The sequence below is a fragment of the Pipistrellus kuhlii genome, unplaced genomic scaffold, assembly GCF_014108245.1.
Source record: "Pipistrellus kuhlii isolate mPipKuh1 unplaced genomic scaffold, mPipKuh1.p scaffold_m20_p_16, whole genome shotgun sequence".
Taxonomy (NCBI): domain Eukaryota; kingdom Metazoa; phylum Chordata; class Mammalia; order Chiroptera; family Vespertilionidae; genus Pipistrellus; species Pipistrellus kuhlii.
The window spans coordinates 873,774-886,859 of NW_023425471.1; the positions used below are offsets into that span (position 1 = coordinate 873,774).

At 50.6% G+C, this 13,086-nt stretch overlaps 1 protein-coding gene across 2 annotated transcripts in view; it reads left to right on the top strand.

Moving 5' to 3' along the window:
• The window catches only part of FRMPD4 (FERM and PDZ domain containing 4), a 422,856-nt gene that overhangs the window by 386,687 nt on the left and 23,083 nt on the right, over positions 1–13,086 (top strand). For both annotated transcript variants that reach the window (XM_036439810.2, XM_036439813.2), the window contains exons 7-10: positions 231–338; positions 5,488–5,619; positions 8,692–8,811; positions 12,376–12,512. In XM_036439810.2, the coding sequence (XP_036295703.1) occupies positions 231–338; positions 5,488–5,619; positions 8,692–8,811; positions 12,376–12,512 (497 nt within the window). The remainder of the gene's footprint in view (positions 1–230; positions 339–5,487; positions 5,620–8,691; positions 8,812–12,375; positions 12,513–13,086) is intronic.

Below are 13,086 nucleotides of genomic sequence, written 5' to 3' on the forward strand. Positions count from 1 at the left end.
TTTTCTTTGAATCAATTGATTTATTTGTAGCTGGAAAAGAATTTTTCTATGACACCTGCACCTCGATATCACCAAAGAGACACCTTGGTTGGCCGCAGAGACTTGAATTGTTTTTGGTTGTTATTTATGTTGTGTTGGGATACATTGTAGATACACATGGCTACTGCTAAGAGCAGAATTATAATCCAACTGCCTTTAACCCCTCCGTCTTTTCTATTGCCGTCCAACAGGAAACTGTGAAGGATAATTCGCTTCTTTTTATGCCAAATGTGCTGAAAGTCTATCTGGAAAACGGGCAGACCAAGTCCTTCCGCTTTGACTCAAGCACCTCCATTAAGGTAAAAGGACCCCCTCGGGCAGCGAGCAGAAGCTGCAAGGGCGTCTCAGGTGGCAGCCCTTCTTGGACAACTGCTTGTCTATTGCTGAGAAGTGTTTCATTGTTTCCAAATAAGGGAGTGTGTGAGTTCTGGCCGTTGTGTCTCAGTGGATAGAGCACTGGCCTGCAGACCGAAGGGTTCCAGGTTCGATTCCAGTCAAGGGCACTTACTTACCTTGGTTGCAGGCTCCTCCCCAGCCCGGGCCCTGGTTAGGGCTCATGCAGGAAGCACCCAATCGATGCATTTCTCTCGCACCGATGTTTCTCTCTGTCTCTCCCCCTTCCTTCCACTCTCTCTAAGAATCAATGGAAAAATACCCTCAGGGGAGGATTTCAAACATAGAAAACAAATCAGGCAGTGTGTGAATACCTAAAAACAAACCAAGATGAAAGTCCTGCCCAAAGCAAGCATGGTCTCAGCAATGTGAGCCCAAGAAGGATGAAGCTGTTAGCGGTTAATTGAGTATCTGCTACTTTGGTGACCAGTGAGAACAAGGGTAGAGTAATACAAAGATAGCACTTACTTGGCATTACCAGAGCTGCTTTCATGGCAATGATGCATGAAGGGCAGGAATGAGGCGAGCGTCTTAGCAGAGGTGAAGAGGAAGAGCCACAAAGCAATTCAGTGTCGGGAGTCCCCCCCCCCCTGCCCCCATCCGTGGGAAATGCCTTCAGAGACCCCCAGTGGATGACCAAAACCGTGGATGGTAATGATCTCTATACACGATGATTTTTCCAACACATGCTCACCTCCACTGAAAGGAAGCACTTTACGGCTTCTCTGTGACTTGTCCTAGTGGTTGGCAAACTCATTAGTCACCAGAGCCAAATATCAACAGGACAACGATTGACATTTCTTTGGAGAGCCACATTTTTTAATCTTAAACTATATAGGTAGGCACATTGTTATTAATCTATTCAATAATTAGGGTACCCCTAAGCTGGCCTTTGCTAAAAACTTAAGGGGCCAAAGAGCTGCATGTGGCTCGCAAGCCGTAGTTTGCCTACCGCTGGCTTGTCCAAATGTCTGGCACCAGTGCTCTGGGCCTTGGGGCCATCAGTAAGAAAAACAGAGATGACTTGAATGCCAGGCCTGGGGCACCACAGCTGCTGATCTTATCACCAAGGCGGCTGCTGGTGACTGACAGGTGGGGTGTGAACAGCACGTGGAGTCGCTGGCCAAAGGGAGGAGTCCCTTCCCAGGCAGGGCAGAATGGACAACTTATGAATTGTTTATTTCTGGAATTTTCCATTCAGTATTTTTGGGCTGCAGTTGACCTCGGATAACTGAAACCTCGGAAAGTGAAACGGCAGATGGGGGGGGGGGTGTCTGTATTTCAGAGCCACAGGTGGGTTTGCATAATGGGCATTATTATAAAGCATATGGGTTCAATACATATTCTCTTTTTTATTGGATAAAAGTCTGTTCAGAAATTGATTGCTCCCTACTGGTCCATCAGCCTAAAACAGGCTTTCTTCAGATGCACAGTCAAAAAGATTTGATTGAGGTAAAAACAAGTACCTAGTGATGACCTTGTGTAATAGTGTATCAAGAGACTATCAGCTGTGGGTTTAAAATGTCTATTAATAGTCAACCCCCAAGTCTCGGTTTTTCAAAGGAATCAGCACAGACCTTCTGAGGGCCCCCTCACCGTGCCTTCTTCTTATCAGGGTTCTGGCAAGCAGCTTGTTTGGAATTGCTTTAAATAGGCAGCGACTGAGCAGGTTAGAGAGCAGACAGTGAGAGTAGATTGATGATAAAGCATCTAAATCAGCCTGCAATCACTCTGGGTGAAATATGAACTGCCTTCATACCAGACTGCGAAATTTAAATGCCGGTGACTAAAGAAGTCTTTTTTATTTTTTTTATTCCTACTCCAAATCAGTTGACAGTGAGATGTTACTCTAAATATTAGTTAACTCAGCTAGGAGTTGGCAAGCTTTCTCTGGGAAGGCCTGGAGAGTAAATATTTGAGGCTTGATGGGACATTTGACCTGTGTTGCAACTACCCAGCTCTGCTATCTATACTAATAAAAGCCTAGGTGGCCCTCGTGCCCTCACACCCTTATGTCATCACAGGATGGCCACCCCCGCATAGTCACAAGGTGGCCACCACAAGATGGCCAGTGAGGGGGGGAGGCAGTTGTGGGCAATCAGTCTGGCAGGGGAGGTCAGTTAGAGGTGACTGGGTCAGCAGGGTAGGGCAGTTGCAAGCAACCAGGCCTGCAGGAAAGGGCAGTTGGGGGCGACCAGGCCAGCAGAAGAGGGCAGTTTGGGGCAACTAGGTTGGCAGGGAAGGGCAGTTGGGGCGATCAGACAGGCAGGCAGGCAAGTAAATGGTTAGGAGCCAGCAGTCCAAAATTGTGAGAGGGGTCCCAGATTGGAGAGTGTACAGGCTGGGCTGAGGGACACCCCCCGCCCCCAGAGCATGAATTTCATGCACTGGGCCTCTAGTCGCATCATGAAAATAGTCATGGAACCTGCTCCCAGGTTCAATAATCCACTCGAAGGACTCACACGACTCAGCAAATTGTCACACTCCCAGTTCCCCTTTCTTGCCGCCAAAGGATATGAAGTGAAATCAGCAATCGCAGAGCGTGCCCAGGGCACAGGGTTTGGCCAAGGACATTGGAGCCGTGCGATGGCCTTTTCTCCAGCAGTCACGTGACAGTGTGCACAGTGCCGCCAGCCAGGAAGCTCAGCCGGGCCTTGCTGTCCGGTTTTTACTGGCGGCCGGCTGCACAGACAGAGCTGACCACCTCTGTGGCCGACCTTAGTAGCTGGCCCCGCATGAGGTCAAGCTGATAGCACATGACCCCAGATCCCCACTGTAATCACATGGTTGACACGCACTATCTGATGTGTCCCCAGGTCACCGGGAAACAAAGCTCCTCCTATCAGGCACTTCGCTCCAAGGTGATAGCAGTTCCCTCCCAAGAGCCAGGAGTAAAAAAAGTACTTGTATCAATTTCAGTGAAGAAGTGAGAGGGAGAGAGAAACATCAATGAGGAAAGAGAATCATGCATCAGCTGCCTCCTGCATGCCCCCCACTGGGGATCGAGCCCGAAACCTGGGACGTGTCCTAACTGGGAATCGAACTGTGACCTCCTGGTTCATAGTTGGGCTCAACCACTGAGCCACATCGGCCGGGCAGGCAAACCTTTGTTTGGTCAAGAAGAATGTTTTTATCACACAGACACTATATGAATGAAGGTGCATGGCCATAGTTTGCAGACCCCTGGTCTAAGCCACAGAGCTCTGTCATTCCAGATCCCTCAGACACAACGGCCTTACTCTGTGACACCGATTGGTCAGAACACCTGCCTGCCATTGTACCCTCCCGCATCCGAAGATCTTCGAAAGCATTTTTAAAATATATTTTTATTGATTTTGCCCTAACCAGTTTGGCTCAGTGGAAAGAGTGTCTGCCTGCAGGCTGAAGAGTCCCAGGTTCTATTCCAGTCAAGGGCATGTACCTTGGTTGCAGGCACATCCCCAATGGGGGGCGTGCAGGAGGCAGCTGATCGATGTTTCTCTCTTATTGATGTTTCTAACTCTCTATTCCTCTCCTTTCTTCTCTGTAAAAAAAAATTTTAAAAATTAAAAATTAAAAAAATTTAAAAAAATTTTAAATCAATAAAATATATTAAAAAAATAAAATAAAATATATTTGTATTGATTTCAGAGAGGAAAGGGGAGAGAGAGAGAGAAACATCTACGATGAGAGAGAATCATCGATCAGCTGCCTCCTACATGCCCCATGCTGGAGATCCAACCCACAACCCAGGCATGTGTCCTTGACCGGAATCGAACCTGGAACCCTTCAGTCTGCAGGCCGATGCTCTATCCACTGGGCCACACTGGCTAGGGTGTGAATGCATTTTGTACCAGAAAGAAATGGGAACTTGGAAGAGACTTCTCTCCGGCCTCTGTGTTAGCGGGGCCCATGCTAGACTAAGTTTGATTTCCTTGAGGATTTCAATGACAATGAGACGGGAAGCAATGCAAAAAGTTCACATGAAATTGTAGTTATCTTATCTGGTACTGAACAGCCTTATTATCACAATAGACACGGGCTGGTGGGCATCCACTGGAAATAGTCTCGCTCGGAAAGGATATGACAGTGTTTAATAAAAATTGCCAGAATTCCCGCTACAGAGGCGCAATAGGAACAATGTATTGCTATTGATTTCCCGGCGTCCTCCCCGGCGGTTCGGGAGCTTTTAGACAGTGTGAGCTGCTACACAAAGGCTCGTGTTGTTTTCTCTCCTCGGGGCCGTGAGCAAGAAACTATGACAGAGAAAATCTTTTCATAGAATTCAATACAGTCCAGGTAGTTCCGTGGAATGATGACTTTTGGGTGGTGGGTGGGTGTGGGAATCTTTGTTTCCAGGGGCCTGAAGACATTTTAAAAAGTATACAGAGAAGCCCTAACTGGTGTGGCTCAGTGGATACAGCGTCGGCCTGCGGACTGAAGAGTCCCAGGTTCGATACTGGTCAAGGGCATGTACCTTGGTTGCAGGCACATCCCCAGTAGGGGATGTGCAGGAGGCAGCTGATCGATGATTCTCTCTCATCGATGTTTCTAACTCTCTATCCCTCTCCCTTTCTCTCTGTAAAAAAATCAATAAAATATATTTTAAAATTATAAAAATAAAAATAAGTCTACAGAGAAGAAGCAAAACCTTGCTGTGTCTTGGTGAGTTGATACTTTGGACCAGAAATGAGTAATTCTTGGTTGTGAGTGTGGCTTGTACATTGGGGTGCTAGGCCTCCCTTCATGCCTAGCACCCCAATCCCATTGTGACAGCAAAAATGGCTCCAGAAGTTGCCGCCGTTGAATACAACACCTCTTTGGGATTTAAAAAATGTTTATTAATTTCAGGGAGAAAGGGAGAGGGAGAGAGAAGCATCAATGAGGAGAGAGAGTCATTGATGGGCTGCCTCCTGCATGCCCCCTACTGGGGATGGAGCCCACACCCAGGCCTGTGCCCTTGCCCGGAAATCGAACCGTGACCTCCTGGTTCCTAGGTTGACGCTCAATCACTGAGCCAGGCTGGCCGGCGCTGCCTGGGTTTTGATCGCATCTTGTGACTGTTTCCTCTGGCAGGATGTCATCATGACCCTCCAAGAGAAGCTGTCCATCAAAGGCATCGAGCACTTCTCCCTCATGCTGGAGCAGAGGACCGAGGGCGCCGGCAGCAAGCTGCTGCTGCTGCATGAGCAGGAGACCCTCACCCAGGTGCGTGAGCTGTCCCTGAGGGCGCTGCTGCCACCCAGCCACCTGCCCCAGCATCTCCCCCACCCCTGGCCCCAGCACCACCCCTCCCCTGAGGGTACTGCCACCACCCAGCTGCCCGCCCAGCATCCCTCCTCCCCAGTACCATCCCCCCCGCCCCAGCATCCCCATCTGCCCTAGCATCCCTCCCACCCCAGTATCCCTCCTGCCCCAGGCATCTCTCCTATCCCAGCATCCCACCCACTCTATTCTCCCTCCCTCCTCAGAATCCCTCTCACCCCAGTATCCCTCCTATCCTACTCTTTCCTCCCTACATCCCTCCCGCCCCAGCATCCCTCCCCCCACCCAACATCTCTGCCATCCCAGTACCCCTCCTATCCTACTCTCACTCCCTCCCCAGCATCCCTGCCATCCTAGTACCCCTCCCATCCTACTATCCCTCCCACCCTACTATCCCTCCCACCCCAGCATCCCTCCCGCTGCAGATGCTCTCATCGTGCTCCCTGCATCGCTGGGCAGCGCACTGAGGGAGCGGGCGTTAGTAATGGGCTCTCTGCCTCCAGGTTATGTCTCCCTTTTTTTTTTCTTTTTTCTTTTTTTCTTTTTTTTTTAATATATTTTATTGATTTTGTACAGAGAGGAAGGGAGAGAGATAGAGTTAGAAACATCGATGAGAGAGATTCATCGATCAGCTGCCTCTTGCACACCCCCTACTGGGGATATGCCCGCAACCAAGGTACATGCCCTTGACCGGAATCAAACCCGGGACCCTTCAGTCCCCAAGCTGACGCTCTATCCATTGAGCCAAACCGGTCTCGGCTTATGTCTCCCTTTCCGTCAGTGTCCACAGCCTGTCAGGTCACCTGTGGAACAGATGTGTCACTCAGTCTGGGCGGCATGCTGAGGAGGTGGCTCTGTCCCATTCCCCTCTCTGTCCCAGTCCCCTCTCTGGCCGCCTGCTCTCACCGTGGGCCTCCTGGAGCTACTTGGTTGCCATGAGGCCCTTTAAGTCAAGGCCAGGCCGTGTGCGTGGCTCTAGGCTCCGGGTGTCCACCTCAGGCTATTTCCGGAAGCCTCCAGGCCCCGCCCCGGCCTGCCCACTGTAAATATGTGATGCGGCCACGCACCCCAGTTCTGGGGGCAGGACGCCACCCCCTCTGTTCTCTGGGGAGTGTCAGGCTGCCACTGCTGCCCTGTGATGCTGCTCAGCATCCCTGTGGGGGGGTGAGGGGTTTCATTAATGCTCCGTGGCGGAGGGTTCCTAGAGGAGGGAGCGTGGGGCTCTTGGGTCCCCTCTGTCCTTTCTGCTTTCCTTTCCCGCCCAGCGGGGACAATGGCCCACGGCCCTTGGACCCGGGGCCACGCTGCTTTCCCTCCTGCCCGCAGCCTGGGAGCTGAGTCCCTGTCACCAACTGCCATGTGCCCAGTCTCCTTTCAAAGGAGGGTGTGTCTTTCCGTTAAGATTCTATTCCACATGTGAACTGTATACATCTGAACACACACACACACACACACACACACACACACACGTGCCCTAAGGCTCAAGAAAGCTGCTGCTGCATTTCTTCTGAATTTCTACATGGCATTTCACAAACATTTTTGCTCCTCCAGCTTTGTCCCCTGCATGACAGTTGTCACATATCCATGGAACTGCGTGCCCGTGCATGGGAAGGACATACAAGCGCATAAAACCACAGGCAGCCGAAACCGGTTTGGCTCAGTAGATAGAGCATAGGCCTGCGGACTGAAAGGTCCCGGGTTCGATTCTGGTCAAGGGCATGTACCTTGATTGCTGGCACATTTCCAGTGGGGGGTGTGCAAGAGGCAGCTGGTCGATGTTTCTCTCTCATCGACGTTTCTAACTCTCTATCCCTCTCAGTTCCTCTCTGTGTAAAATCAATAAAATATATTTTAAAAACAAAACAAACAAACAAACAAAAAACCACAGGCAGAGCAGCTGTGCCGGTGGGGCTGCGGCCTTAGGTTCGCTGTGCTGGCCTCTTTTGGGGAAACTGAGGGGCTATTCCCCTCTTTCTTGGAGTCCAGTGTCTTTTCTTTCTTTTTTAAAATATATTTTATTGATTTTTCACAAATAGGAAGAGAGAGGGATAGAGAGCTAGAAACATCAATGAGAGAGAAACATCCATCAGCTGCCTCCTGCTTACCCCCTACTGGGGATGTGCCCTCAACCAATGTACATGCTCTTGACCGGAATCGAATCTGGGACCCTTCAGTCCACAGGCCGACGCTCTACCCACTGAACCACACCGGTCAGGGCCAGTGTCTTTTCTTTCACTTGCCTGTGTGCTAAGCACCTGTTACTCCCCCACCGATGCCCGCTGTGAGCAGAGGGGCCAGGAACAGCAGTGGCAGCGGCACAGCCCGAGCTGGCAGAGAAGGACAGCACATCCCCATGAGCCGTGTCCATGACCCTGCAGGCCTGTGCTGTGTTCCAGCCCTGGGCCGCCATCTGAGTGAGGTCACGGCACCAGAAGTGGCCAGGAGTTTGGAAACTGGACTCCAGTTCAGTGCAGCGGCCCAAACTCTGTCTTCCTGCCCCTCCCTGGCTTTGGGTGCCATGACAACACTGAGCATCTTACCTTGAGGGGAGAGGCTGAGCTCACAGACTCCTGGCGCGCATTCTGTCCAACCTGAAATTCACACGCCCCGGGAACAGCCCCAAGCCAGGGACCAGTCTGTGCTTCTTTGGCTCAGGTGCCGGGCCCCCTGCTGGCAGCTACTCTCCGGAGGCCCCCAAGGACCAGACTGTGGCTGACCACCCCTGGGGACCATGGGCTGGCTCCCCATCCTCCCTGCCTGCCGGCCTCCCTGCCTCCTTGCTGGCCACTCCTGGGGACAGTTCCTTAGCAAGTCCCTCCTCTCAGGGTCTCTTGGGGGGCACCGGACCTATGTTCCAGGCTCTGTACATTTCCGGGGAGTGAGGACTTGTGAGACCTCTCAAAGGACTTAGCCGCCCCTTCCCTCAAAGTCCAAAGAAAGTTGCCTCTGCTTCAGGGCCCCTCAGCTGTTTCGCACTCCCCACTGAGCCCCCCTGCGGTGGGTCTGCCCTTCCAGGTGACACAGCGGCCCAGCTCCCACAAGATGAGGTGTCTTTTCCGGATCAGCTTCGTGCCGAAGGACCCCATTGACCTGTTACGGAGAGACCCGGTTGCTTTTGAATATCTCTACGTTCAGGTATGTGGGCACGATTGGCGTGTTGCATGTGAATGTTGTAGATAAAGGAACTGGTTCAACACCTCCCCCCCACTTCAGTGATCTTTGCCCCCCCCCCTCTTCAGTGGTCTTTGGAAGAAAGTGTGCTCCTCACAGCTCAGCAGGAGGACTAATGCTCAGAGAGGCACCCCGAGTCCCCAGGATAAGGGTCAGTAAGCCCTGTTTATCAAGTAAAGAAACATGAGTGGACGTTACATTGGTTGTGACCCAGAACAGTGAAACTGTCATAACTTGGGTTGCTGTCATTTTTTAAATTTTTAAAAAATATATTTGTATCGATTTCAGAGAGGGAGAGAGAGAAACATCATTGAGGAGACAGAATCATGGATCAGCTGCCTCCTGCACACCCCACATTGGGGATGAAGCCTGCAACCTGAGCATGTGCCCTGACTGGTAACCAAACCATGACCTCCTGGTTCGTAGGTTGATGCTCAATCACTGAGCAACACTGGCACGGCGCGACTTGGGTCTTTTAAATGTTGGACTTTAGTCACCTGGACCTCTCAACAATGGCCCTTGTTCCCCAACAGGCCAGGGAACCCACATGTAACCGCATGAAACAGCCTGATTGACAGCTGGTCTGTTACTGGGTCTTCCCCACATTTCTGCTGAGAACCAGTCAGCACTTTGCTCAGCAGCCCAGACCTAGAGCTGTGTTTTTTAGCATATTAGTTGCATATACACTGAGTGGCCAGACTATGATGATCGCTGAACGCATAATAATCTGGCCACTCAGTGTCTATCCTATAGAATAAAAGGCTAATATGCAAATTGTCCCCTTGACCAGGAGTTTGACCAGCAGGCAGGCTGGCCCACCGCCCATGTCCCCTTGCCCTGGCCAGGCTGGCCGGACCCCACCCATGCACGAATTCATGCGCTGGACCTCTAATATATATATTGAGTGGCCAGATTATGATGCGTTCAGAGATCATCATAATCTGGCCCCTCAGTGTAGATTGTTACGGGTGCCGATCAGTACCTGGCCAGGCATTGTGATCTAGTGCTGCAATCGCCAACCTTTCTGACCTCATGAACCACCAGTGATCCGCGGACCACCAGGCAGTGACCGCTGACCCATTGGGCTGCCATTCTCTCCAATTCTGTACCCATCCTGTTAACACAATAATGCTTTCAAGCCATTTTGCTCTGCTTTCGTTTTAAACATCAAAATCCCATTGTGTGTATACAACATGTTTGCAGTTGTCTTGGGGATGGGACACTACCTGAGTAGGCCAGGAGGACTGCCAGGCATGGCTCTGTAGAAGATGTGTTTGCCCAAATGGAATGCAGACTAAACGGTCCCAGGTTCGATTCCGGTCAAGGGCACCTATCTTGGTTGCAGGCTCGATCCCTGGCCCCGGTCAGCGCATGTGTGGGAAGCAACCAATCGATGTGTCTCTCTCACATCGATGTTCCTCTCTCTGTCTCTCTCCCACCCTTCCACTCTCCCTAAAATTCAGTAATTAAAAAAATATCCTCGGTTGAGGATGAACAGAAGACCCATCTTTTTTAGCCTGGGATTGTCCTGACAACAGGAAACCTGTCCAGGGTCTTGTCCCCAGAATAGACCTTCCCCACTTGGGTGTGGCATGGGTGGTGGATTAGCAATCCCTTCAACAGGCAGCCTATGAGGGGGGTGGGCAGCCATGTGGGGCAGGTGATAGACTGAAACAAAGCTGCCATCTCCCCCTTTTCTCTCTTCCACTGAGAACAGGAAATGAAATTTCTTGGACTCAGACCCTCTGCTTCCAAATGCCTTGCACCGCACCATGTGCAGTGTATCTAAAATAGCTCCCGCCTCACAGCAGCCAGTGGCTCTGCAGATGGTGCTGTGGGCCCATGTTGATTTGAAGGTGCTGAAAAGATGCAGTAAAATTAGTCTAGAAAACAAGAGTAAGCAGAAGCAATATCCACTGAGTGGCCAGATGATGATGACCTCTGAATGCATAATAATCTGGCCACTCAGTGTCTATCCTATAGAATAAAAGGCTAATGTGCAAATTGTCCCCTTGACCAGGAGTTCGACAAGCAGGCAGGCCGGCCAACCGCCCATGTCCCCTCCCCCTGGCCAGGCTGGCCAGACCCCACCCATGCACGAATTCATGCACCGGGCCTCTAATACACACACACACACACACACACACACACACACACACACACACACTGAGTGGCCAGATTATTATGTATTCAGAGATCATCATTATCTGGACAGTCAGTGTATAATGTAATTAAGTGGCTAATCACCTGGATAAGAAATTCACCTAGAATTCCCTTTCAAATACAGGAGATACACATAGTGTAACAGGGATGGGAAACACAGTTCCAATCACAACTCTTAGAAGCAAGAGTGATGGCTCACTTTATAAAACACGTGACATTTCTGAAACATCCTTACAGTATAGCAGCAAATGGGCTTGACTTGGCTATTTTAGCCCATTTTTTATATAAGAAAACTGAGACTTAAGAGCGAGGAAATGTCCTGCCCAAGGTCATTGGATGAATAATTGAGAGCCTAGGCTCAAACCTAGAGCTCTTGTCTCTAAACCTGATGCTGAAATCCTGTTTCCAATCCATTAGGCCCGTAGTCAGCAAACTACAGCTCGAGAGCCACATGCGGCTCTTTGGCCCCTCGAGTGTGGCTCTTCCACAGAATACCACGGCCTGAGCGAGTCTATTCTGAAGAAGTGGCATTAGAAGAAGTTTAAAAAATGTGGCTCTCCAAAGAAATGTTAATCGTTGTCCTGTTGGTATTGGGCTCTGTGGACTCATGAGTTTGCCGACCACGGGGTTAGTGTAAACACCCCTGGCTCAGATGAGCACACTGAGGCTGCAGAAGAAAGCAAATGGGTCCAAGTGACACAGGTGGGCCTGGACCGAGCAGGGACTCTGCCCCTCATCACCTGGCTCATGCTGTCTCCCGGAAGCTGCTCTAAATGATGACGAAGAGGAGGGTGATGGTGACAGCTATTAGCACGTGTCAGCTCTTTCACCTGACCAGGGAGAGGTGCCAGGGATTTCCATGCTGACTAATGTCACCCTCAACAACCCTGTGAATAGGGAGCAGGGTCCATCCCAGTTTACAGAAGGGGAAACTGAGGCACAGAACCAGGCCCTTTCCCAGTGCCATGCCCTGGTGAGGCGGAGGGACGGGATTGGAAGCCTGGATCCCAAGCCCAGCAGCCTAACTCCAGACACCACTGTGCCGGCGGGGCTCGCGTGTTCAATTGCAGCACCTGTGTTTGGAAATTCCATACCTTAATCCCTAATTCTTCTTACAAAAAGCTAAATATTGAAATAGCAGCTCGCTCGTCGATGGCTGGTAAATATTTTGCGTGGTCTGTCTGTTTGGGAGCGTGATTCAATATTGACTTGTTGCAAGCAGCGCAGGGCGGGGGTGGGGGGGAGATGTTTCCACATTTAGCCTCCTTGCCTGTGCAGTGAGGGGGGATGCGGTCACCTGCTCCACCCAGGCAGTGCCTGAGCCCATTCTTTGATGAGCTGCGCCCCCTGCTGGTCTCTCCGCAGAGCTGTAACGATGTGGTACAGGAGCGATTTGGGCCGGAGCTGAAATACGACATCGCCCTGCGACTGGCCGCCTTGCAAATGTACATCGCGACTGTGACCACCAAGCAAACGCAGAAAATCTCTCTCAAATACATCGAGTAAGTGTTTCCTGGGGGTCATTCCGGACACGAAGTCGCTGCCCCCCTTAACGACCAAGTACATTGTTGATCTATGTCTACTTCCAAAACTGATCTTGGTGTGGTTAAACATTGGGGGAAAACATACGACTGGCATGTTCGTTTTGGGCGGAAGGGATCCATTTCTTACATAACCCACATTTGAACAGTTGTGGCTAAAATGAGGGTCATATTGGAAATGAAACATTTTTAAACTCCTACACGGACTTGGTTCCAAGGCAAGCTTTGGTCTCATCGCTTTTCAGGCGCTAAGCTGCTTCCTACTCACAACATCGCTGTGAGATAAAAAGGGTTTTCCCTCCATTTTATTTATTGTTATTTTTTTAATATATGTTATTATTTTTTCACAGAGAAGAAGGGAGAGGGAGAGAGAGTTAGAAACATCGATGAGAGAGAAACATCCATCAGCTGCCTCCCACACACCCCCTACTGGGGATGTGCCTGCAACCAAGGTACATGTCCTTGACTGGAATCAAACCTGGGACCCTTGAGTCTGCAGGCCAACGCTCTATCCACTCAGCCAAACATGTCAGGG